The 26,611-nt window shown below is 48.8% G+C and overlaps 1 protein-coding gene across 2 annotated transcripts in view; it reads right to left on the reverse strand.

Annotated features, from left to right (window-relative positions):
- fsip1 (fibrous sheath interacting protein 1) overlaps nucleotides 1-26,611 on the reverse strand; it is a 942,743-nt gene that overhangs the window by 906,427 nt on the left and 9,705 nt on the right. For both annotated transcript variants that reach the window (XM_086003505.1, XM_086003506.1), the window contains exons 2-3: nucleotides 14,849-15,022; nucleotides 9,422-9,611 (exon numbers count right to left, since the gene is read on the reverse strand). In XM_086003505.1, the coding sequence (XP_085859631.1) occupies nucleotides 9,422-9,611; nucleotides 14,849-15,016 (358 nt within the window). In that variant the 5' untranslated portion in view covers nucleotides 15,017-15,022. The remainder of the gene's footprint in view (nucleotides 1-9,421; nucleotides 9,612-14,848; nucleotides 15,023-26,611) is intronic.

Here is a 26,611-nt window from a genome sequence, read left to right on the forward strand (position 1 = left end):
TGGCCCTCACAATAAACAATATTTTCCTGTGAATTGCACAAAACTTTTCTGCAAAATCTACCATAATTCTCTTGATGTTTCCATTAACTTTTAGTGAGACTGTCTGAGAAGCTGTAACATTTGGCCGGGTTTCTAGAGCAATCATCTGAACTGCATCCCAATCTTGAGACCAACGGTAGAACATGTTACAGCTTGCCAAGGTTGGCATTGAAATGTAGGGGTGAGGCAAGACAGAATTGCGCTGTCCTACAGAAGACCATGGATAGAAGATGAAAAGATCGCAAAGTCTCTGTTTGAAGAATGGACTCAGTCAAGAATATTTTTGTGGACTTTATGGGATTTTTCTGAGGGTGTTTTCCCTGTGGTGGGATCGCCCTGTGCAGATGTGTGGAGGACTGGTTTATTAAAACTCCAGAGAATGCATGGCAGTTGGCTTTGATAAAAGAACTGTCAGTCATCCGGAATGTATGGGTTCACCCGATAGTCCTGGGAAAAGGAAGGGGGCTATTGATGAAAGGGCTGAGGACCCTGAGGCACCCGTTGAACTTGAACCTATTAGAAAGCCACTCTAATATGCAAAAGCACTTCTCACCTCCATCTCAGAAGAGAAGCAGAACAATGAACCCACTAATATAATATATAATATATGAACTCACTAGTCTAGCCAGCCGAAGAGGAGCCAGTTTTTCCCAACACAAGGACCGAAAAGATATGTCCCAGACTTAGGGCCATTAGTCCAATCACGGAATACTCATGGGTCCGATGATGACCCATCACTGATTAAGCACCGGAGTGCTTAGAAACAAAAGGATTTTAAAGATTGGCGGGAAAGATAGGGGTAGCCAGGCTCCTATAAAGATAGATCCTTTTCCACCATTCTCTCTCTCACTCCCGCTCCACCAAGATCGACCTAACAAGAAGTACCAGAGGAAGAAGCTGCTGAGCTGAGCGATCGAGACCGACTGTGTGGTGGTAAGCATGGTCTCAAGTGTCCTAAGCCGGTAACCCAATATCCCGGGCAAGCTGGGTGAGGTGTAAGGGACTCAGGGTTTTTTCTCAGAAGTGAAGTTTTTGGGCTATTCCGAGGGTGGGAGCTTCGTTTGGTTCAGCCAGGCGAAGGGGTTTATGCGACTGGGTGATTCGTTGGTAGGGGTGGAATTAGAGTCCACCATAGCAACAAGGGAATTACTGCATGTTATAGTCTCCAGTTGTGTACTGTATGTATGTTGTTTGTAACCTGGATTTTATTCTCCACAGAGACAGTGATTTCATTTACTAGTGCATGTTTTAGCCAGTGTATGTTAGACCAAATAAATATAAGTCTGATTTTTCACCGAAGCATTCCTGTCCGTGACTTATTCCATTTACACTCTGAATAATAATTCCCGGGTAAGGCTGGGGCGATTCGAACCGTCCGTCTAGCAATTGGGCTAGGATCAAAACCGCTTACAAAGAGCAGAGGGTTCTGAACCAGTAGAGAATCAAAAGAAAAACAATTGTAGGCTCACATATCTACTGTTTTGGAGCAAGGGAGGAGGGAGATGTATAAAAGGCCAACGTCAGAGGAACAAAGAATTCTGAAGGGGGGTTGTAGAGCTGGAGGAGGTTATAACAATGGGGAGGGGTAAGGCCTTGATGCCAATTAAACACTAGGATGAGAATTTTAAACTTGAGGCATTGAGGGACTGAGAGCAAATGTAGATCAGCGAGGACATGAGTTATGGGTGAGCAGGACTTGATGCACGATGGAACACGGGCAGCAGAGTTTTAGATGACCTGAAGTTTACAGAAAATGGAGGATGGCAGGCTGGCCACAACAGCATTAAAAGTCAATTCTGGAGATAAGGAAGCACAAATGAGAATTTCAGCAGCAGATGGGCAGAGACAGACAATGTTACAGAGGTGGAAATAGGTGGTTTTGATGACGGAGAGGGTATGGGGTCAGAAGCTCAGTTCAGGGTCGAATAAGACAAAACAAAGAAATCCAGTTCATCAGTAAATAAGTGTAAATGAATCATACAAAGCTATTGGAAGACATACAGAAGAAGAGAAAGGAGACAGAAAAGAGACACTAGGTCTCAAAGAAAGAGTGTCAGATAAAAAAGACAGAATTAGCCACCACAAATAGAAAGGTGTGAAAGAGCTATACACAGGGTGAAAAAAAAATGGAATGCAAAATAGAACAAAGAAAGAGACCGGAATTTTCTCCAGGTAGGCGGGTTGGGGGTGGGAGCCTCCGAGGCGGGCGAAAAACCCGGGCGGCTGGGTTTCCCGGAGACCCTGCTGACTTTATCGGCAGGGCCTGATTTGAATGTGAGGCCTCGGATTCCCACCTGCAGACAGCCAGATTGAGAGGCTGGCTGACTGCGGGCAGGAAGGCCTGCAGATGCGGAAAGTGAGGGAGGGTTCGGTCTGGGGGCAGGATCACAAGGGATGGGGGAGGGGGGAACAAGAGAGGATCGGTGGAACATCGTAGCCTGTGCCCCCACCGTCGCAGCATCCACGAAAATATTCACAGTGCTGGACATTTCGAACGGATTCTGGTCTATCCCTCTCAAAAGGGAGGACCAGTATAAGTTCGCATTCACTTTCAAGGGTCAGCAGTACACATGGACCTGCCTTCCCCAAGGGTTTCACAACAGTCCTTCTATTTTGCACCAATGTATGGCCAACTGTTTAAAAGTGTTCAGCAGACCGCAGCGGCTTGTGCAGTATGTGGACGACCTGCTTTTGTTCTCCAACAAGGGGGAGGAGCATGGCCCCCTGCTGGCTGAGCTGCTGAGTCTGTTAAAGGAAGCTGGGTTCAAGGTTAATCCCAAGAAAGCACAGATCGACCAGCAGGAAGTAAAATTCCTCGGGCTGACCATGCGTGCTGGGGAGAGGGCCATTGATGAGGCAAGGAGGAAGGCGGTACAGGAGCTATCTGCCCCGACCACGGTAACAGGGGTAAGATCCTTCCTGGGACTCACAGGGTACTGCAGGGATTTCATAGAGGGCTATGCCGCTATGGCAGCTCCTCTACTCCGGCTCCTCCACAAGGGAGTGGGCTGGGAGTGGGATGAGGACTGCATGACAGCTTTTAGTCGTCTGAAGAGAGATCTGCAGACCGCACCGGCTTTAGGAGCGATTGATGGGGGAAAGGAGTTCTTTTTGGAGGTAGCTGCCACGGGGGACAGTTTGAGTGCAGTGCTGCTCCAGGAGTGGCATGGCAAGCTGAGACCTGTGGTATACTCATCAAGAATCCTCACAGATGTAGAGAGGGGGTACTCCAATTGTGAGAGGCACCTGCTTGCCACACATTGGGCCATGAGGAGATCACACATCTTCACGGGGCGTCCCCGATAACTCTCTTAACCCATCACATGCCCACTCAGATGCTTCTGGATGGGAGGATAAAGGACGGCACGGTGAGCAGTGCACGCATTGCTCGCTGGACTTTATTGCTCTCTCAGACGAATTAGAGTGTGAAAGGCCTCTGTGAGCCCAAGCTCGCAGCAAATTTGATCTACCCAGGGGTGGCCCACAAATGTTCTGTTGAAGGGGTATGGGACGTAAACATAGGGTTTCGGGCTGGGATCCATCCCACGGGCCACGAGATCTATGTAGAGGTGTCCAGTACAGTGGTGGCCGGGGAGCGACTCACTGGATGCGGGATTTTTGACCCGAAGGCAGGCATTGTCAAGGCCATTAAACTCCCGAGCACCATGAGCGCCCAGCATGCTAAACTGTTGGCGGTGGTGTATGTGGTTGCCCACCCCGAAGAGATCCCTACACCTTACACAATTTGCTCGGACAGCATGTTAACTTGCAATTTGTGTACAGAATATTTAGCCATTTGGTCTGTCGCGGGTTCACATCTGCAGACGGGAAACCCCTAACAACCAAGCCATTGTTGCAACAGATTTTAACATCAATAGGAACCCAGGGGGATTTCTATAGCCACAAAGTCAAGGCCATTCCAAGACAGAACCCTGTGCGGAGGACAATCAGCAGGCTGACGTGCTGGCCAAAGAGGGTGCTCAAACGGGCACGTTTTGGGATCCATATGGGTCGAGTCTGGTAGCAGCGATCAGAGACAGAGGTGGGACCCAAGGGAGTGCAGGGGTAGCATTGGCCCCGGACCTAAAGATGGTCCAGGCACGGGATCCCACCCTAAAGACTGTTCTGGAGACGCTGGCTAAGGGAGATAAGGTAGAGGGTCCATATGGAGTGGCAGTTATTACGGTAAAGGAAGAAGCCTTCCCATGCCGAACAGTCACAGCTTTCGGGACTGCAAGGATTCTAGTGAGAGAAATGTTCTCTAGGTGGGGGCTACCACAGTATGTGGTGTCCGATCAGGGGAGTCACTTCACAGGGGCAGTCATGCAAGCGACTCTGAAGAAGCTAGGTGTAGAGGGTAAACGGCACGTCGCACACAACCCGCAGTCATCGGGGATTGTGGAGCGGATGAATAGGACCATCAAGGAAAGGTTACGGAAGGAGACGGGAGACTCGCCTAGAAAATGGGTGGAAGTCTTGCCGTTAATTCTGATGGGGGTCCGAGCCAGCCCGTCTAGAAGCACAGGGTATTCCCCGCATGAGCTCATGACTGGCAGGGTCAGGAGAACGCCCAGTCATGTACTGGCCCGGTTCTCACGGAAGGTCAGTTGAGAGAGGTGAACCGGGACAGGTTTGTTAAGAATTTGCTTGAGCATCTCAGACAGATCCATTGGCAGGCCAGTAACATGGGGACGCAATGTCGTAGAAATCGTTTATTGCTTGAGCCTCAGAGGTACCACGAGTGGAAGGTCGGAGATCAAGTAATGGTTAGAAACTTCGCCAGGGTAGGGACTTTTGAACCGCTATACATGGGACCGTACAGTATCGTGGATAGGGCAAGTCCGATGGTATATGTGGTCAAAATGCCCCAACGCACTGAGTGGTTCCATATCAATCAGTGCAAGCTTTTCAACCCTGGGGAAAGAGCTGATAAGAGGAGGAAACAGCAGGGAGTGGTGAGCTGCGCTACAGGTGTGGGTCTCCAGCCCCTAATCTGGGACTGTGAGGAGCCCACAGAGGGACCAGTCGTTCCACCTGTGGGGGCAGGAGTGAGAAGGAGTGCCAGGATCCCACGGCCGAGGGTGCCGTGGACGCCTCCTTGCACACTGGTGAACGAAGGAAGCTGGAGTCGTAAGAGGCCCAGGGTCGAGGAGAACTAGTGTGGCCACCCAGAGACAGGTGGCGCTGTACATAACTTCTTTATCTCCTGTCTGTTGCCTTAGCTTGGATTTACGTGAATGCTGTGGATACGAAATGTAATCGTGTGTAGCTGCGTCTGGAAAGGTGAGGCATCACCCAAGGACATCGTTGCATTCTGTGTGTTATCAGGGAACGCCTAAGAACAAGATGAAGTCAGCCATGGTAGTCCTGATCGTCATGATTGAAGCCAGCACGAGTCACAGGGGCGACACCGAGGAATCGGTTGTCTTCGGCTGCACCGGTGGAGACGGACCGACCGTGACCACTGGAGGTGGCTCGAAGGATGGGTCGAGCATCTATCTCCACGAGGGAAGATGGCCTGGATGGCTGGGGTCGAATTCCACCCGGTATTCCAGCCATGACAAGTTCACCTATGGTGAAGCGTCCATCCCATGCCCGAGAATAGGGGTTACCACCTCCCGGGTTAGGGTAACAGAGGGTAAACGGGTGTGCCTTAGCTGTCGGGGACACATTCCACTGGGAAGGTGGTGGTGGCTCAGGAAACTGAGCGCGGATACAGGGGACCAGACAGCTGACTGGGAAAGACTAAGTAATGACATGTACCGGACGATCACGGGTTCTCAGGAAGAAGTGAATGTGTGTTGGGAATCCGAGGAAGGGATTTGTGTGTGTATGTCGGGGTCGGAAAAGATCTGCCCAGCGGGTGTGTCGATCGTGTTTAGCAGGCGATGGCAGGACGCCGGGGGTGGGATCGGAGTGTGGACTCCTGTGTGATCCCAAAACCCCCAAACACCATCATCACCACAGAGCTCATCTCATACACCAGGAAGCCCCCGCCCAGAGCCCCGATGGTACAGACGACTGTAGATGGGTGTCCCACCACCACCAGGGGTCCAGGGAATGGGTTGGTGTTAATCCCTACTGACAAAGTGTTGTTTCAAAACGTGCACTATGCCGTGGCATCCGTGATCCTGAACCTGACTGAAGTCCATCTGCCTGTGTGGTGTCCAAGGAAGACGGAGAAGCTTTATGAAGCTCTGTTAAAAGTGATGTTTCAGAAATTTTATGAACTGGACTATGGAAATGTAGAGAAAGAACAGCTTTATAATCTGAATGTTGGGGATAGTGTAGGGTCCGGGAAGCAGAGAAGAGGAACCTAGAATGATGTAGCCACAGCGTTCAGTACAGGAACAGGTATTGTTAATAGTATGGATGATGCACAACTCCAGATGCAGATCACTGGGTTAAAGAACCAACTGCGTAAGATTCTAGGGGAAGAGAATACAGTGGTGGGTTCAGAGCTTCATGGGGACCAGGCAATGACCGTTCATTTAAAAGGAGGTCATTGCGGAGCTGGAGAGGCACGCAAAAACTGTTAATGATTTGATACGGGAGGACAGGAACGCCTCGCAGCAGGCTGCACGGAATGAGGTGTGTGTGTTGTATGGAGCATGGTTGCTGGGCGAGGGCTGCAGTAACCTGGAGGACCTAAGGCAAGGTCGCGTCCCTTCATGGTTAAGCAACAAGCATCTCACCGCGCTGCACCCATATAGCAATTCGTTGAGCCCGTGCCAGCTTCGTTTAGCCTCTGAAGCCTACCCTGTCCCTGAAGATTGCAGGCGGTCCAACCATACAGTGATGGGAATTGTAGTGAGGATGCCGGTAATGGGCGGGTCATCCCGGCCGGCACCGGGATACAGGGTTGAGAATATCGAGGTCATTCATGGAGGAGTACATGTTCGTTTTAAAGCGATCCTGCCATATGTCATAAAGTGGGAGCATGCTATGACAGGCACTGACCTCTCCGGATGCCAGAGCTGGGGTGCACACGTAATACTGTGTCCCCAGCACTTGAATGCTTGTGCGCAACCAGAATGTGGGTTTGCTTCTGCAGGCACGGAACCTATCAATTGCACCATGGAAGTGATGGCACCATTTCACGTACCTCCACAGGTAGCATACGTAGGGAGTGGGACATACTGTGTCACCACAAGTGCGCTCCGCTACCGGTACAGCCAGGACATGTGGTGTCCGGTGAGCGAGAGCAGTTTTTGCTTCAAACCCAAGGCTGAGGTTCAAGTGGCACAAGAGCGATTTACTCCCATCCCTGAACCCTCGGCCATTCACCTCACTGTGAACAACACCTTCACGCGTCTCCAGGACTATGTGGAGCATTTCAGGTACCCGATTCCTTTTCTGCCGGAACACCTCACTGAGTTAATAAAGACAGTTGAGCTCTCCCAGAAACATTTTTACACTTTAGAGCAAAAGACAGTAGAAGTGGGGGAGGAGATCAAGGGGATTGTCTCGCCACCATGGTGCGACATCGGTCTGAGTATAGAGATTCCTCCCTGGATCTGCAGCTGTTCCCATGCATTAGTTATCATACAATTGTTGCTTGTAAGCTACTTGTTTTACACCAGCTGCAGGCGACGGAGCCAGGTGCCAATTAAACACTAGGATGAGAATTATAAACTTGAGACATTGAGGGACTGAGAGCAAATGTAGATCAGCGAGGACATGAGTAATGGGTGAGCAGGACTTGATGCACGATGGAACACGGGCAGCAGAGTTTTAGATGACCTGGAGTTTACAGAAAATGGAGGATGGCAGGCTGGCCACAACAGCATTAAAAGTCAATTCTGGAGATAAGGAAGAACAAATGAGAATTTCAGCAGCAGATGGGCAGAGACAGACAATGTTACAGAGATGGAAATAGGTGGTTTTGATGACGGAGCGGGTATGGGGTCAGAAGCTCAGTTCAGGGTCGAATATGACAAAACAAAGAAAATCCAGTTCATCAGTAAATAAGTGTAAATGAATCATACAAAGCTATTGGAAGACATACAGAAGAAGAGAAAGGAAACAGAAAAGAGACACTAGGGCTCAAAGAAAGAGTATCAGGTAAAAAAAGACAGAATTAGCCACCACAAATAGAAAAGGTGTGAAAGAGCTATACACAGATGAAAAAAAAATGGATTGCAAAATAGAACAAAGAAAGAGACCGGAATTTTCTCCAGGTAGGCGGGTTGGGGGTGGGGGCCTCCGAGGCGGGCGGGAAACCCGGGAGGCTGGGTTTCCTGGAGGCCCTGCCAATAAAGTCGGCAGGGCCTGATTTGAATGTGAGGTCTCGGATTCCCGCCTGCAGACAGCCAGATTGAGAGGCTGGTTGACTGCGGGCAGGTAGGCCTGCAGATGCAGAAAGGAAGGGAGGCTTCGGTCTGGGGGAAGGATCGCAAGGGATTGGGGGGCGGGGGGGGAAGAGAGAGGATCGGCGGGGTGTAGGTTGGAGGATCGGCAGGGGATCGGAGAGGTCGGAGATTGGCAGGAGATCGGGGATGTCAGGGATCGGGGATGGAGTCGGGGATCAGCAGCAAGGCAGAGAGGATCGGGGCCGGCCTCAGCATCGTCGTTTGGAGGGGTGGTTGGGGGGTGGGGGGGGCGGAGGAGGCCTGAAGGTGATCGGAGGCCTCATGAGGAAGTCTCTGATCGCGGGGTCTGGGTTGGATCCAGGAGGTAGGTATAAAACCACTTACCTCCTGGATGCAGCAGGCCCAGTCTCAATTTAACTGTCGGGTTTCACGAATTGTGTGAAAGCTGGGTGAATTGGAGGTAGGATCGGGTCAGGAATCCCATTTACAACACTTTAACTGCCCCCACACTCCAAACCCACCCTTTTTTTTCCAGGGAAAAACTCTGGCCAGTGAGGCAAAGAAAGAAAGAGAAAAGGAATAGAAAGAATAGGAACAGAAAAGTATTAGACAGTGAAAAAGAAACAAAGAGTTAAGCAGGAGAGATAATGTTTTCTCTCCATGATCATAAGAGATCAAATTATAATAAATTTACTGTCTATAAGCTTCCTGTATATCATATTATAAAATAGTACCTTCTGCATTACATGATAGAACATTACTGTACCTATAAAGCAGCACATCCTCCAACTCAATGAGCTTGTGGAATTATATAGAATTAATATGAAAGTATGAAATGAGAAAAGATTGCTTGTTCCCTCAAACTGCAAGATACAATGTGCATGATCATGGAATCTCCAAAACCAGTTCACAAGGGAACCAAATAGCCACAGGCAAGGATGATAATTCTGACATTTCTTCCTGACCCTTACCTGCATTAAAATTAACGAAGCAAAGTAGACTGCAGTTATAAAAAAAAAACTGTGATTGTGTTAAAATTCTAAAGTATCACTCTATTGCAGTTACGATACCTGATTTGTCTGAAATCTGCAGTTCAGATATTATGGAATTGATATGTTCCCGTGGTGATAATTGGGATTCATACTGTCTTCCAGTATCTGCATTGTCAGTACTCAAGGTGTTCACTCCATCTTGTTCACTAAAGATTTCATGTTCACTGTCCAAATTCTCAAAGCAAGAATTAGTTGAGGTTCCCTCAATCTGCAAGATACAATGTGCACAATCATGGAATCTCCAAAACCAGTTAATAGAGTTAATATGGCTATCCAAAGGATCAGACCTTTCCTGCAATCAGAAAAAGGTGCTATCAGAATGCATTTCTCCAAATGGCTTTGACTTACCCAAATTGAACATTTTCTAATCTGCCACACAGAATGTAATACAATGGGGCAGTAATTCCTCCCCAAACGCGTGAGTACAGAAGGGGTACTCACGCGTCTGGCCGGAGGAAATGCTGGTTTTCAGCATGCACAGCGCATGCACTGAAAACCGGCATTTCCTCTCCTCTAACCCAAGAGGTGAAGAGGCTAGCGCGTGCGCTGTAGGGGGCAGCGCGTGCGTCTTGGATTTCCTCTGTTTTGGGGGATTTGCGCATGTGTAAAGGCCTCCGGTTTTTACGCTTGTAAAAAGCACACGTAAGTATTTATTTTTACAGGTAAGTGGTGTTTTAGTGCAATTTAGAAATTTTTTTTCCACAGGTTTATTATTTTAAAGAATCTACAATAAGGTAAGTTTAGTTTTAGACCCTTTTTATTAAAAAATTATTTTTTTCAAAAAAAAAAATTATTGTTTAAATTATTTTTTTTAACTTATTTATACTTAATTTAATGATTGGGATGTTTTTTAAATTTTTATTTAAAGTTTAAGTAGTGTTTTGGGGTGCAGTACTTATCATGAGTTTGACAGTTCTTACTCTCAAACTTATGAATGAAGTTTCCCCTCCCCTGATTGGCTGAACAGTGCTCACCTGATCCCAGCCGGCACATCGCACTAACTACGCCGCTGGGTCAGGTTAGCACAGCGCGCCGACATCAGAACCGGGCCACTGACAGGAAATCCACTGCGGGCCAGGTTTCAGATGTCGGCGCGCCGGGTAAGTGCACATCGGGGGCTTGCATGCGCGGCAAGCCCCCGACACCAAGTTCTGGGCCATTAACTACAAAGCCATTCATTAGCAGAGTGGTACACTGGTAATCATTTTAATTCCTCTGCGAATACAAGAGTCATCACCTTTAGCCCCATCTAGTCTAAAATATGAAGGACAAAATAGGCAAGGCAGAAGGTGGAATCAAGTTCTGATGTTTGTTTTGCTGCTGAAAATTCATTCAGAAAAATAGTTGACTTTTTTTTTTTAAAAAGAGTTTTAGGGGGTGATTTTGCCAATGGGGGCACGTTGGAGGCGGGACTGCTGCTTGTCAGGTTTTAGTGCCGCCTCCATCAACTTGTGGCCAATCATGCTATTTTCCCTTGATTGACCTTGTTAAGCCTGCCCAGCGGGCTTAGCAGGCCAATTAAGGGGAAGCCGGTTACAGAGAACGTCAACGTATGACGTTTCATCTGTCAAAAATTGTGAAGCTGTCAAACACTAACATTCTCTGTTGTTTGATAAGCCCTTGTACTCAAGACTCATCAAACCTCTTTTGTGAGCAGAAAGCAGATGGCTGTTGCATCGGGGAATGCAGCAGCCATCTGTCGTCTCTGCCGGTGAGATGGGAGAGTCACCGGTTCCCCAACTGTTGGAGCCTGCAGGAAGAAACAAAGGTAAGTAAACATTTTCTGTCACTTTTCACTCACCTCACATACTCACCTCTCCACACTTGCACCCATCACTTACCTCCACAGCACATTTTTGCACCCCTCCGACCCCCGCAGACCCACTGCTCGCCTTCGTGACCCTGGCGGGGTTTCCCGACGTTGGGAAGCCCACACCTCTGGTGGAAAAATGGGGATAACCCTCTTAACTGCCTGTTAACTACCTGCTGGGGAGTGGGATTAATTGGATGGCTCTACCAAAGAGCCGGCACAGGCACGATGGGCCGAATGGCTTCCTTCTGTGCTGTATCAATATATGATTCTATGATTTTAAGAAAATAAAACTTCCTGAGCAATTTAGACTATAAATTTACTGTTAGCGATAATAACAGATAAATGGTTAACATGTTTCAATTACTTTCTTCTGTCCTCTATTTTAATGGAAGGCATTAAGTCAATTATTTTACATAGGTTAAAATAACAGGTTAAAAAGCAGACAGAGGCATGTAATACAAACATGTTCAGCATTTGTCTGCCATTACCAGCTAACAGTAATTTCTGGCTTTGCGTGTTAGAACTTGTTTGAAATGCACAGAAAATTGATCAGCACATAAAAGGAAAAAAAAACAGATGAATGTTGAGTGTAACCCTTCATGAGAACTTTGCTTGACAGTTTTGTTGTGATACTGACAACTTTATTCCTGCTGAAGTTAATTAAACATAAAAGTTGCGTATTTAAAATAGCTCAATCAGCCCACCCTGAATTCATGCATCCTCTGCCTGCCTCTGAGCTGCCATGGGGTTTGGGACAGGGACAGATGAAATAATGAGCAAGTTTTTGTGCGAGTAGAATACATTGCTGCTTAGGATTATTATAGCCGTGTGTTGTAAAAGATTACAGTTTACAAATTAACATGATGCAATGAGGGACAGATTTACTAAACTCTGCAAAAGTTGTAGTAAAGCCCAGAGAGCTATTTTTGTTTTCATATTTAAAATTCGTAATCCTTCCAGGAGAAACAATTTTTGGATTGAAAAGTAGAATTACTGTCAACTCCAAAACAACATGAAATAAGCTGTCACAAATCCAAATTTTCTGGCTTTCCCGTACGTTACCGGGGAAAATAAACTTCATTCCTCCAGCACTCGGGCCTCCCTTCAGTAAGTTCTAAATTGATCAATGCTAAAAACTGCACTTTTGTGTACTTCAGATTTTTTTCTCCTGCATTAAAAGTGATGGAATGTTAGGTATCGCTGCAGCTTAAATGATGTCAGTCCGTGTCACAATGGATTTTCAGTCTAATTCATTGTCTTCACAAGCCAGTAGTTATGTTTGTCAGCTTTTTTGGGTCAACCTTATTTGAAGCTATCGGGTCAGTTTTTGCCAGTTTTCTAGATTGGGATGAAAGTCTTCCAATCCTGCCCCCTTCTCCCTCTACACCTTTCTACCCACTTGCTACCTTCTTCACTGCCTGCACTTCCTGATCAACTCTTCCCGACAAGCACCCTTGTGCTCTGTACTCTGCCACCCAATCATTTGCTACACTTTTGTTAAAGTGTTCTCCCTCTGCCTCTGCCAAAGCTCCTGTCCCTCCCAGACTGACATACAGCCTCTTTCTGCCTCAAGCCAGGCATCCACTGCCACACCTACCATAGCACTCACCAGAAGCTCTACCTTAGTAACCAACCTAACTGCCTCATTCACATTTTCTGCCACCTCACTCCCGCAGAACCAATCTTCTAAACCTCTGCATTTCTGACCCCAACCTCCACGACCCTTGCAATGACATTTTGGCCATTCTCCACATTGCCCTGCAAAATGTTCCACCACTCACAAACTATGATCTTTGCCATCCGAGTTTGCCACTTGAGATGACAGTACCATCTCTTGTGGATTTTTTCCCGAACTGTCTCGCTACCCTTCAACACCCTCACTCCCCTCAAATTCCGTATGGTCTCCCATCCCCACTGTTCTCCTGGTATACAGCCACCGCTGCAGCCTCAAATCAGCAGGCCATCAGCTCGAATGACCATGCTGTTCATCTGGCTTTGCTGTCCATTGACCATCTTCACCCAGAGAGTGGTGAACCTGTGGAATTCTCTGCCACACAGGGCAGCTGAGGCCAATTCATTAAATATATTCAAGAAGGAGTTGGATATATTTCTTGAAGCTAAAGGGATCAAGGGATATGGGGAGAAAGCAGGGACAGGGTACTAAATTTGGATGATCAGCCATGATCTCATTAAATGGCGGAGTGGGCTCGAGGGGCCGAATGGCCTACTCCTGCTCCTATCTTCTATGTTTCTGTGTTTCTATAATTGGGCCATCTTAAATTGTCAGAGCAGCAAGAACTCCTAATTTCTTTGCGCCACCACTGGCCCCTTTTAAGACGCCTCCCACCTCCACCCTTTCCAACTTCACCCAAGACTCAAACAGAAAGGAATATCAGAACTTTTGTGTGTCCAAAATCAAGGCCATCCACAATGTGGCCTCCTCTGGCAGCCCTCCGACCCACTCTCATTCTCCTAATCTTTCATCTTCCTCCATTAATCTTTTTTATTCTCTGCAGCTTCCCTTCTATCACCCCTTCAAGCCAGTCATCTCCTCCGATGGGCCCTCTTTAATGTCTCATCCAAAAGACAGGACCTCTGACAGTGTAGCACGCCCTCAGTGCTGCACTGGAGTATCAGCCTCAATTATGTGCTCAGGTCTCTGGAGTGGGACTTGAACCCACGGTCTTCTGACTCAGAGGCGAGAGTGCTGCCACTGAGCCAAATATCCCTTTCCTCACTATAAACATGTTCAGCATGTGAAAATGCAATAAAAGTGCTAGTTGTTATTCTTATTCTTTTGATCGCCACTCCTATGTTAAGAGCAGCATTATTGTCATGACGTCATCACACGTAAGAAATGCAATGAGATTTCCCAAACAGGATAATATTGTCATGATGTGAATTATGCTATCACATTGTATGTTTGTAAAGAGAGAAAACATTTACCAGTTTTCTAGCAGGCAACAATACCGCTTAATGTAAATCTTCATCAGTTTAAATAGTGTTAAGATTTTTAATTCTGTTTACCAAGTTTAAAAAAAAATAACAACCACTGTAACTCGTATGATTAAATATTTTATTCTTTGATTTTACTTTTAAATCATGGGACTTTAAACTTGGTACCCAAATAGTCAGCTTTCATTATTATAGACTTGTGAGGAGCTGTTAAAATAGTTTCATAAGTTTATTTAACTAAAGTCTGAGCTTCTTCCAGTCTGAAGAACTATTTACCCATAAAAGTCTAACACCCAAAGTCGGCATGTATTTTAAACATATACTGACAATTTCATCAAATACTTAGAAGTAATTTAGCCTTTATAACTTTTCTAAAAAAACAAATCCGCCCAATATTTGAACACTGCTAATTTCACTGCCAGGAGGCCTGAGAAACCCTGCCAATTCAATCAAGGGCAGTGTCTTGCAGCTCCAGCGGACCTTCCAACTCGGAATCAGAGCTCTCTCCTCCCCCCGCGCCCATCACTACCATGTTCTCGATTTCTATTTTGAAACAATATGTAGAGCAATGGTCAAATTATTAGTTGAATGTTTACAAATTCAGATTATGAGATTGTCTGAAATAACAATTCAGAAAGAGGGAAAAGAGTTGATTTTCCAAACAGCATGTATTTTACCTGGGATAAATTTGGTTCAGGAGTTAAAACCACCATAGCTCCTGAGGAGTGCACACTCAATCTTCGCCTGTCTGGTGAAGGACCACTTGCCACTCGACTCCCAGGACGTGTTCGAGAACCAGATGCTGGGCGTGAAATCTCATCAAGCTGGCCTCTGACAATGTCCATTATAATCTAAAATAATGCAACATTTAAATTAAATTAGTTTTCATGAAGATGTCAGTGTATCACAATGAATAACAATATACAACATGAGAATGAATAAATGAAGATCCTACCAATGTTTCAATATTGGTCATGTGAATCTCAAAGTGCAACGTGGAATCTTTAATTTTTTTTTACGATTGCACAACAAAGTATAACCAGAACAGTAATGCTGGTGATTGCCAGAAGCACAAAGAGACCTGTAGAAATCATACTGGGATACCAACAAATAAGTCCGCAATTTCACACAGCTCCAGCTACACTGGTTCAGTAAGTGATGGTGAACTTTATTTTTTGACCTTCTGCATTCAAGGGTTAGAGATCAACAGGCAGAAGCTGTGTGTGAAGTGATATTGAGATGCACCTCATGTATTAGAATCTCTCGTGGTCCGATTCTAATCATAATAGGCCAGATGTTGCTGTAAGCAGCAAATGTTAGATTGGCATTTGCCATTTGACTTTCCATGGGGTTTTACATGGCAAGTTACTGTCAGCCGGACTTCCAAACCGCGCAGTGTCCTCTACAGGGCAAGCAACTGTGCATCTCCTTAACCAATCAGATTAAAGAATCATTAATGAGCAGCGCAGAGTCTAAAACAGCAAGGCCAAGAAATTGGGTATAGCCCCGCTTGAGGCATTAGAACTGGCGGAGCGCTAAGTTTATAGCCAGACGAAAGTTATCACTGCCTGGCGAGATATTGGGTTGCATCGCCCCCAAAGGGGATTGAGGCGCTAATTCAGCCATTGCACGGTGCTCTTAAGGCGCAAAAGTTCAGGCGCTACTCAATATCGACGCGGACGGGCGCAGCGCAGGTGATCTCAATTACGGGAAACCACGAGACCTCCAGGCGCCAGCCGGCTCTTAAAGGGGTGGGTCAGTCAGCCTGAGCTTCAACACCCAATGCCCTGTAGGCCTCAGAATCGGCGCTCGCCCTTGTCTGGCGTTACAAACTTGTTCAGCATGGAGAAGGTTAGACAGAGAGCAGAGCGCTTCAGCACTGAGGCTCTGGACCACTTGGTGGCTGCAGTTGAACGCCGTCGAGATGTCCTGTATCCGGATAATTGCAAGAGGCCGAATCAGAAGGCTTACCGATGATCTTGGAGGGAGGTTGCTGTGAGGGTCAACTCCAGCAGCATGGCTACCAGGACCCCTGTTCAGTGCAGGAAGAAATTCAACGACCTCACACGGATCGTTAGGGTGAGTGATAGTTTAGCAAACTTCTGATTCCCTCCATCTGCAGCTGACTTCGGGCACCCTGCTGCAATGATGCCCCAATGGCCATCTGTCAGCATGCACCCATGGCCCTTTCTGGGCACATACATGGACAGATGTCTCAAGGCCTCATGTAAGGGCTCTTGCACCATGGGGGGCATGCGATGATGTCTCAAGGCCTCATGTAAGGGCTCTTGCACCGTGGGGGGCATGCGATGATGTCTCAAGGCCTCATGTAAGGGCTCTTGCACCATGGGGGGCATGCGATGATGTCTCAAGGCCTCATGTAAGGGCTCTTGCACCATGGGGGGCATGCGATGATCTCTCAGGCATCATGTTACAGAACTTCCCCTTCTTTCCCCTGCAGTCCAAGCTGGCGATGATCCGAAAGGAGCAGCGTCGAACCGGTGGCAGACCTCCACAAGTGGTCACTCTCACGGATCTGGAGGAGAGAGTGCACCAGATACTTGGAGGACGTCTGTCTGGTCCTGTGACCACTGCATCTGCCGACCCCATTACCGACAGCGAGGGTAAGACTCTCACCTTTTTCACCTGTTGCCTTCCACTTGGTCCCCCCACCAGCATGCATCCTCAGTGTGCAGCCATGTCAGAGCCTTGCCGCAATCTGGCATGCCTTTCAGCAAAGCTGTCCTTTTGCTAAAGCCACTCTTCCACCTCCCACTTTCAGATGAAGCAGCACCAACTCGGGCTCAACGCGCTGAAGCTGCCAGTGCCAGTGCCACCGGAGGCGAGGACCAGGAGGAATCCGGACCAGCCGTTGCAGAATCCAGGGAGCTGACACATCTACAGACTGGGGATAGTAGTCCCCTGGAGGGGAGGGGGGGGGGGCTCTGAGGATGAATCAGTTGCTGGACCAAGCGGCATGCAGCAACGCACGGGGGATAGGCAAGTTCGGCCACCGTCTCCCCGGAGGGCAAGGCAGGTCGTGATGACTGCTGCACAGAGTGCAGATGAGGTGCGTCGCCTGGCTGAGATGAGCAAACAGGCCCGGGTCAGACACACGGAGCTGATGGCTGCAGTCGAGAAGATGCCTGAGTCAATAGATTCATTGGCTAAGAGTATGTTGGACTTCGGGGCAATAGTGGACAGGACTCTCCAGGTGTTCGGGGCAACAATGGACAGGTCTATCCAGGGCTTCGGGGCAACAATGGACAGGACTGTCCACGGCTTTGAGTCGGCTATGGAAAGGACTGTTCAGGGCTTCAGACAATCCCTGGAAAGGTCTGTGCAGGGCTTGTTCCGAGGCAGTGGAGCGGTCGGCACCTGCCTTGTCCGAAGCAATGGGAAGAACTGTCCAGGCCTTCTCCAAAGCACTGGCACCTGGCACACAGGTCCTTACTGTTGCCACACAGTCACTTGCTGGGCTCCTCCACAGCCAGATTGACGCAACGCAATCTCTCACTGTAGCCACCCTCTCTGCATCAGTTAGGATCACCCCGGGCCCTTCCAGTCCCATACAAGGCCAGGAATCAGTGGAGCATGCGATTGTGGCGAATGAGCCGAGCCGCTCCCCTCAGATAGCCAGTGTGTCGTCCAACCATGGTGCAGGTGTCCTCTCTCGGCAGGAGACCATTGCACATGCCAGCGCTGGGATGCCTGCATTGCAGCTGCCACCACCTGCAGGCCACACTGCTTCCAGCCATGGTCACATCAAACATCCTGCGTCCACACCCTCCAAGCCCAGAGGTCGGCCAGGCCGTCCCTCAGGGGCTTCTGCGCTTCCAGACAGTCAGCAGGCGTCCCCCAGCCTTGAGGCCGCCACTGGGTTCCAATTACGTAGGAGCAGCAGGGAGGGAAGGGGCCGGGCGCGAAAGAGAAGTCGTTCTCCCTCAAGGGGCCAGTTGTAGAGGGAGGTGCTGAGACGTTCGTTTGTCTAAATTCAAGGACACCCTCACCTGTTGTTATATTTGCAGAAGGTTTGTTGAGTTTTACGGCTTTGCCGAACAGTTCACAGTTATTTTGAAAGTTATGCTTTCTGTTGACATTACGTTGTTTAGCTGTAATGAAAGACTTTTGTGCCAATAAACAGAAGTTTCAATGTGGCATGGTGCATGTGACTAGTTTCAGTGATGCTGGCATTCAGAGGCCCTCAAACATCCAAAGTGCGCATGAGTTAAGACTCTCATCATTCCACCACAGGGGTCTCGACACGAGTCCAGATGAGCCTCTGATGTATGGCCCTTCCACTTTCAGCAGCCCTTCCATCTTCCTCCTCCTCCTCCTCCTCCGCCTGCTCTTCCTCCTCCTCCTCCTCCGCCTGCTCTTCCTCCTCCTCCTCCGCCTGCTCTTCCTCTTCCTCCTCCTCCTCCTCCTGCTCTTCCTCCTCCTCCTCCGCCTGCTCCTCCGACTCCTCCTCCTCCTCCTGCTCTTCCTCCTCCTCCTCCGCCTGCTCTTCCTCCTCCTCCTCCTCCTCCTCCTCCGCCTGCTCTTCCTCCTCCTCCTCCTCCTCATACTCCTCCTCCTCCGCCTGCTCTGCTGGTCGTTGAGGGACAGCTGGAATTGGCTGGGTGCGTCGATTCGTCAAGCTGTGGAGCATGCAGCAGACGACGACGACGATGTGTCCCACTTGCTGCGGCGAGTACTGCAGGGATCCCCCTGAATCTTCCAGACATTGGAAACGCTTTTTGACAACACCAATAGTGTGCTGTTTACTGTGTCTGTTCGCCTGATGGCCGCTGCTGATCAGCTCTTCTGCTGGGGTGTCGGCCACACGGAGTGTTGTCATCAGCCATGGCCAGAGAGGATAGCCCTTGTCCCCAGTAAGCCAGCCTCGTCTTCGAGGCAGCCCCTCAAAAAGGTAACAAAACTGAGGTCAACCGCAGGATAAAGGCATCGTGGCTGCACCCTGGGAAATGCGCGGTGACTGCCATGATGATTTGGCGGTGGTCACAGACCAGCTGCATGTTGAGGGAGTGGAACCCCTTGCGGTTGCAGAAGTCCTAAGAATGATGGCATGGCGCCCTCAAAGCCACGTGTGTGCTGTCACTCGCCCCCTGCACCATGGGGAAGTCCGCAATAGAAGCGACACCCTGCGCGCCCTCCGCCTGCTTGTGCAGGGTCCGAGAGAAGGTAATGAATTGACGCCTTCGCCTATAAAGGGCATCTGTAACTTGCCGGATGCAACAGTGGACTGCAACCTGAGCAACAGTCGCAATGTCCCCAATGGCTGACTGAAAGGATCCGTTGGCATAAAAATGGAGCCCATCAGTCAGTTTAGCCATCACAGACAGAGAGGTTCTGCAGCGTTCCCGCGGCTGCAGATCCTGACCAAGCAGGTGGCACAGATCAGTAACACTGTCCCTCCACAATCGGAGCCTTCCCAAACACTGCTCCTCCGACATGTCAAGGCTTGTCACCTGCTGCCTAAAGACCCTCGCAGCTTCCCGTCAGATTGGCCGACCTCCATTGCCCCTCCTCCTTCTGGCCAATCCCGGCCCTCTCTCCCGCCGTCTCTCTGCCCCTTCACAGTGTTGGGCGATGAGGCCGTCGCCCTCCAAACAAGCTCTCATTCCGATGCCAGTTGGTCAAAAGGCTTTTAGATGTAGTGCTGCAAGTGCTTCGGACAGGTTTGAAGGTCCCAAGTACTGTAAAGCTAAATTCCCAGAACTACGCTCCACATTAGCGCGCCAACTCTCTCTAGCAACGATCGCAATGAGCAGGCCAAGTGGCAGGAGATTCTGCACTAGAGCTGTCCCCTTTAAATAGCGCCCCCCTACTCCGAGAAGGGCCTGTTAGCCCTCCCTCGAACTGTCACTAATAGCGCTGGGCGCTAAGGCTCCGGGCGCCACCCAATATGCGCTCAGGCACTCCTAAAAGGCGTTGCACACTGAAATGACGTCATGATTTGCTTGCGCTCGCGGGCACGCGCAAACACTTAGCGCAGGCGCAAAATGTATCGTCAATATCTGAGTTGTCGCTATCTTCATAGCAAACGCCCCAACATAGGGTATCGCCCCAATTCTAGGTCTCTTTAGGCGCTCAGCGCCGGCGCTACCAACCGAATTTCTAGGCCCAAGTGTCTAATAGTGAATTCAATGTCAAATCAGGTACAGAAAGTGAAATAAAGAGAGGGAAAGAAAGATTGGATTAAAAGAGGGAGATAAAAAAGAGACAGAAAGAAAAGGCTTTAAAAAAGACATTTAAAAAAAATCTCCAACAATAATTAAAATCTGAAGGAATGAGACTCCACATCAGTTTACATCAGCTTCCAATTTTACATTATCCAAACCGCTATAAGTTCTGGAAAAGATCTGAATTAGCTACCAACTCACAGTACAATTCACAATTCACAATTCAAATCGCTTTATTGGCATGATAAGTTACATCTTATGTTGCCAAAGCATCAAAATACATTTATGGTTTAGCACATAAACGCAGTTCTATTCATACAGTGTATAAACAGGTATATCCCTGAGTGTATAAATATACATTCGCATTGTTTATATATATTCTTTTCTTAGTTTACTGGTTGTCCCTCTGTTCATGGCAAGCTGTAACATAGTGGTAATGTCACTGGGCTAGCAATCCAGAGGCATGAGTTCAAATCCCACCACGGCAACTGGGGAATTTAAATTCAGTTAATCGGGAATAAAAAGCTAGTATCAGTAACGAAACCGCTACGAAACACAATAATAAGAATGAAACTGGACGGATCGGCACCGGCTACAGACATAGCAACGGCACCCAACCCAGTTGGCCCTGCAAAGGTCTCCTCATTAACATCTGGGGCCTTGTGCCATTGGGCGAGCTGTCCCAACAGCCTGACATGGTCATACTCACAGAATGTCCCAAACTCCTCCATCACCAGGGGTGGCGGCACAGTGGTATACAGTCGGCACCTGGAGTCCTCAACATTGTCTCCAAACCCCATGAAGTCTCATGGCTTCAGGTGAATCAGTACTCGGAGCACAGAATGTACTCTGGTTGGGGGACCTCAATCACCAAGAGTGGCTCGCTAGCACCACTATTGACCGAACTGGCCGAGTTCTGAAGGACATAGCTGCCAGTCTGGGCCTGCAACAGATGGTGAGAGAACCAACACAAGGGGAAAAACCTACTTGACCTCGTCCTTACCTGTCACAGATGCATCTGTCCATGGCAGTATGGGTAGCAGTCATTGTGGAGACGAAGTCCCGTCAGCAGCAGAATTGTATTCCACCACAGCCCAGCATATCCCTCACTCTACCATCAAGCCAGGGGACCAACCCTGGTTCAATCAGGAGCAGCACCAGGCGTACCTAAAAATGAGGTGCCAACCTGGGGAAGCTGCAACACAGGACTACATGCATGCTAAAAAGCGGAAGCAGCTGCTATAGACAGGGCTAAGCGATCCCACAATCAACAGATCAGATCAAAGCTCTGCAGTCCTGCCACATCCAGTCATGAATGGTGGTGGGCCATTAAACAACTAACGGGAGGAGGAGGTTCCATGCATAGTCCCATCCTCAATGATGGTGGAGCCCAGCACGTGAGTGCAAAAGACAAGGCTGAAGATGGTTGCAAACTCGAAGTGCCGAGTGGATGATCCATATCGGCCTACTCCTGAGGTTCCCCACCATCATAGAAGCCAGTCTTCAGCCAATTCGATTCCACATGATATCAAGAAACGGCTAAGCGCACTGAATACAGCAAAGGCTATGGCCCCGACAACATCCCGGCTATTGTGCTGGAGACTTGTGCTCCAGAAATAGCTGCGCCTCTAGCCAAGCTGTTCCAGTACAGCTACAACACTGGCATCTATCTGACAATGTAGAAAGCTGGCCAGATATGTCCTGTCCACAAAAGGCAGGACAAAGCCAATTACCACCCTATCAGTCTACTCTCAATCATCAGCAAAGTGCTGGAAGGTGTCATCGACAGTGCTATCAAGAGGCACTTACTCACCAATAACCTGCCCACTGATGCCCAGTTTGGGGTCCGCCAAGACCAATTGGCTCCCGACCTCAGCCTTGGTCCAAACATGGACAAAGGAGCTGAATTCCAGAGGTGAGGTGAGAGTGACTGCCCTTGACATCAAGGCAGCATTTGATCGAGTGTGGCATCAAGGAGCCCTAGTAAAGCTGAAGTCAATGGGAATCAGGGGGAAAACTCTCCACTGGCTGGAGTCATACCTAACACAAAGGAAGATGGTTGTCTTCCCCTCTTCTTCTTAGGCAGTTCCTCAGAACCAAGGATGACTTGCTTCCACAGTAAAAATGAGTTCTCAGGTGACTGATGAGTCCAATGCGGGACTTACAGTCTCTGTCACAGGTGGGGCAGATGGTGATTGACGTAAGAAAACTACTAGGCGCTTGGTCTGAGTATTAAACAAGGCTTTAATCGACTGTTTCACAACATGGAGGTCTAGTTGTCCTTCACTAGTTCCTGTTTACAAAATGTCCTGAGCAAGCTGGGCCCGTGCCCGAGTATTTATACTCTCCCTGGACAGCGCCACCAGCAGGCTGCCCAGTATTATTTCATAAGTCATTTGTACATGAATGGCAAGATTCATGTCATTCTTCCCGCCTGAAAGATTGGAAGTCCGGCGGCTTCTTTCTACCGAATTAATCGGACTGAGACTAGACGCAGTCGTTTGGATCTCCATTGGTGGCCAGAAGGCACGTCTACTCGGACCGTGTTTTGGTCCCTGGATCGCTTAGTTCGTACCAGCGGGCTGGCAGAGTCCGTGTCGCCTTGATCGACCCGAGGGGGACTGGGGAGATCGTGGCTCCGGGAGCGTTTGGATCTCTGTTGGTGGCTGGAAGGCACGTCTCCTCGGACCGTGTTTTGGTCCCTGGATCGCTTAGTTTGTACCGGCGGGCTGGTAGAGTCCGTGTCGCCTTGATCGACCTGAGGGGGACTGGGGAGATCGTGGCTCCGGGTGCGGGCCCCCACAGGTGCAGAGCTGGCTTCACCCTGCTCAGTAGTCGGTGACTGACCGGCGTCCTGGCTTCAGGTGGCCATCCCGCGGGGAGTGCTCTGTTCCCCGGGTTGATCTGGTGGAATAGCTGGCAGATCCCTTGACATCCCAGGTAGGGCATCATCCTCAGAGGAGCGCAGGGTATCGGCGTCATTAATACGGATCCCACCATCGATTGGGTCTGTGGGATCGGTTGGGCAGGGAGCTACATCCCGAAGTGACACTGCGGATTCCCGCCCATCAGGGTACCGCACGTATGCGTACGTGGGATTGACATCCGTCAGTTCCACTTCGTCGACAAGGGGATCACTCTTAGAGGATCGGACGAATCTTCGGAGCAGCACAGGGCCAGGAGCTACCAACCATGATGGTAGGGACGTCCCATGAGTGGAGCGACGCTGGAACTCGAAGAATCGTTCGTGAGGAATATTGGTAGATGTAGAAAGAAGAGACCTGATGGAATGCAACGCGTCAGGGAGCATAGTTTCCCACTGCTGGTCTGATAGGTTGTGTGACCTCAGTGCAAGATGAACAGCGTTTCAAATGATAGCGCTGTATCTCTCAACCTGTGGTTTCCAATAGGATGATATGGTGTCGTTCTACTTGTGGCGATTCCCCGTTGGGAAAGATAACTTTTGAGTTCGCTTGACATGAAGGAGGGACCCCGATCAGAGTGGATGAAATTGGCCATACCGCAAAGGGAAAAGACCTGATCGAGGCATTTGATCACTGTGGAAGTAAGCATATTGGGACAGGTGAAAGCAAAGGGAAAGCGTGAATATTCGTCCACCATAGTAAGCAAGTAGGTGTTTCGCGTTGAGGAAGGCAGTGGCCCTTTAAAGTCAATGCTGAGTCGCTGCATAGGCTGTGTAGCGTGTATGAGCAAGCCATCCAACGGACGGAAGAATTGCAGTTTTAATTCCACGCAAATTCTACAAGTGGAGCATGTTCTTCTCACGTCTTCCATAGAAAATGGGAGATTTTTAGATCGCACAAAGTGTAACATACGGGTAACGCCAGGATGGCATAAGTCAGTATGAAGATCCGCAAGAGTCGAAGTTGACATGGAAGAGCAGAATGCACGCGTGAGGGTATCTGCGGCCACATTCTCTTTGCTGGGTCGATAATGTATGGTGTAGCCAAAGGCGGCCAATTCCATCCTCCAGAGCTGTATTTTGTTATTCTTGATCTTAGTGCGTTTCCGGTTATCCAGCATAAAGGCCACAGAGCGCTGATCGGTTATAAGCGTGAAATGGCGACGAGCGAGAAAATTACTCCATTTACGTACTGCTTCGATGATAGCTGGAGTCTCCTTCTCGACAGGAGGATAATGGAGCTCGCTACCCTGCAAAGTTCTGGACAGAAAGGCAACGGGTCGACCACCTTGATTCAAGGTAGCCGAGATTGCCACCTCCGATGCATCGCACTCGACCACAAAAGGGAGATTTTCATCAATGGAACAAAGCGTGGCTTATTCCAGTTGTTGTTTGAGGAGGTCGAAAGCCGAAATAGCCTTTGCCTCCAACGGAAATGACTTCGCGTGAAGCAGGGGCTGGAACTTGTCGGAAAAGTGGGGTATCCACTTCGCATAATAGGCGAACATGCCGAGGGCCCGACGAAGAGAGCCGAGATTCATAGGAGGAGGGAGTTCCTGAAGCGGACGAAGTCACTCCGGATCCAGTTTGATGACACCATTGCCCACCCAATAGCCAAGGATGTTGACTGATGGTACTGATTTCACAGATTTGGACTCATTTAAGGTTAAGTTGCAACGACGGAGAACATCAAGAAATTTCTGGAGGTTGGCATCATGCTCCTTCTGGCCATGACCAGCAATGGTGATATTATCCAGATATGGAAAAGTGTCCGTTAAGTTCTCCTGTTTGACTAGGCTATCCATTGCCCGTTGGAAGACGGCCACCCCATAGGTGACCCCAAATGGAAGGCGACAAAGCTGGTAAAGCCGACCATTGGCCTCAAAGGCCGTATACTTTTTGTCAGAGTCCTTTAACGGTACTTGATGGTGTGTGCTCTTCAAGTCAAAAGTTGAAAATACCTTGTAGTTGGCAAGGTTATTGACCATGTCATCGATTTGTTGATAGTTTGTAGGCATCCAGGTTGGTATACTGGTTAATAGTTTGCGAGTAATCAATGCAAAGACGTTTCTTGTGTTGCTTTAGAGGATTTTTAACAATGACGACTTGAGCCTGCCAATGATACCGTCAGCTAGAAGGCGAGAGATCTCTGCCGCGATAAAGGATAGATCATCTTCGCTGAAACGTCGTGAGTTAGTGACTATGGGCTTACATCGGGGGGAAAGATTGGCAAACAAGGAGGGCTCGTCAAGCAAAGCGGCCATAAACGCACAAAACGGTACTTTGGAAATAGTAAGCTCCGGCTTTGACCCTCCAAACTCGAAAGTGAGTCTTTTGTGTTGTTTCTGGAAATCCTGTCCCAGGAGCACAGCACTACATAGGTTTTTGAGCACCCCAAGCTGGATGGAGAAATAAGTGCGGCCATTGAGAATAAGGTCAACAAGACAAAAGCCGGAAGAGTTGGTGGTGAGTGTCGTCAGAGCCATTGCAATTTCCCTGTCCGAGGGGTAAATACGCAGTTTTAACTTACAGACAGCCTGCTCACTGATGAAGCAGTCAGAGCTGCATGAGTCGATTAGTGCACTCGAAATGTGTCCATTTACCGAAACCTTCGTGGCTGCATGGGACAGGCTTTGGGGAAAAACAGCTGTGATGGGAGGAGGAGCAGTTTTCTCCTTGACAGCTGTAACCTTAGTAGTGGCTCTTGGGGGAGGAGCAGTTTTATAGATAGCAGCTGTAACCTTAGTAGTGGCTCTTGGGGGAGGAGCAATTTTACAGATAGCAGCTACAAAACTAACAGGGGCTTTTGACCGGTATACCTTAGAAAAGTGACCTTTCTTACTAACAGAGGCTCTTGACTGGCATACCTTAGAAAAGTGACCTTTCCTACTGCAATGATTGCAGATTGCATTATGAGCAGGACAAAATTTCCTATAGTGGAATGCACCTCCACAGAAGAAACACTTCCTTCCAGATTGCCAAGATACCGCTAGGGCAGGGTCGTCATCAGTGAGGGCTTCTAGGATAGGGTCGTCATCAGCTAGGATAGAGTCGTCATCAGTGAGGGCTTCCGCCCGAGGCCCATTGGAGGAGTCACCAAAAGTGATAGCAGCAGTCCGGGCACGTGGTAAAAGATAGGCATCTGCATTTTTTTTTTGCTAAGTCCAGAGAACATGCCTGGTCATAGGCAGCTTGTAACTTGAGGGTTTTACTCTCCAACAGACGCTGGCGTATGAAGGGAGATGCAATTCCATTAATAAAAGAACCACGAATTAACTCCTCCTGGTACTGCTCAGCTAAGACAGCTTTGAGATTACAATCCTTGCTGAGTC

The sequence above is a fragment of the Somniosus microcephalus genome, chromosome 12, assembly GCF_052327205.1.
Source record: "Somniosus microcephalus isolate GS21.2 chromosome 12, FLI_Smic_1.0, whole genome shotgun sequence".
Lineage (NCBI taxonomy): Eukaryota > Metazoa > Chordata > Chondrichthyes > Squaliformes > Somniosidae > Somniosus > Somniosus microcephalus.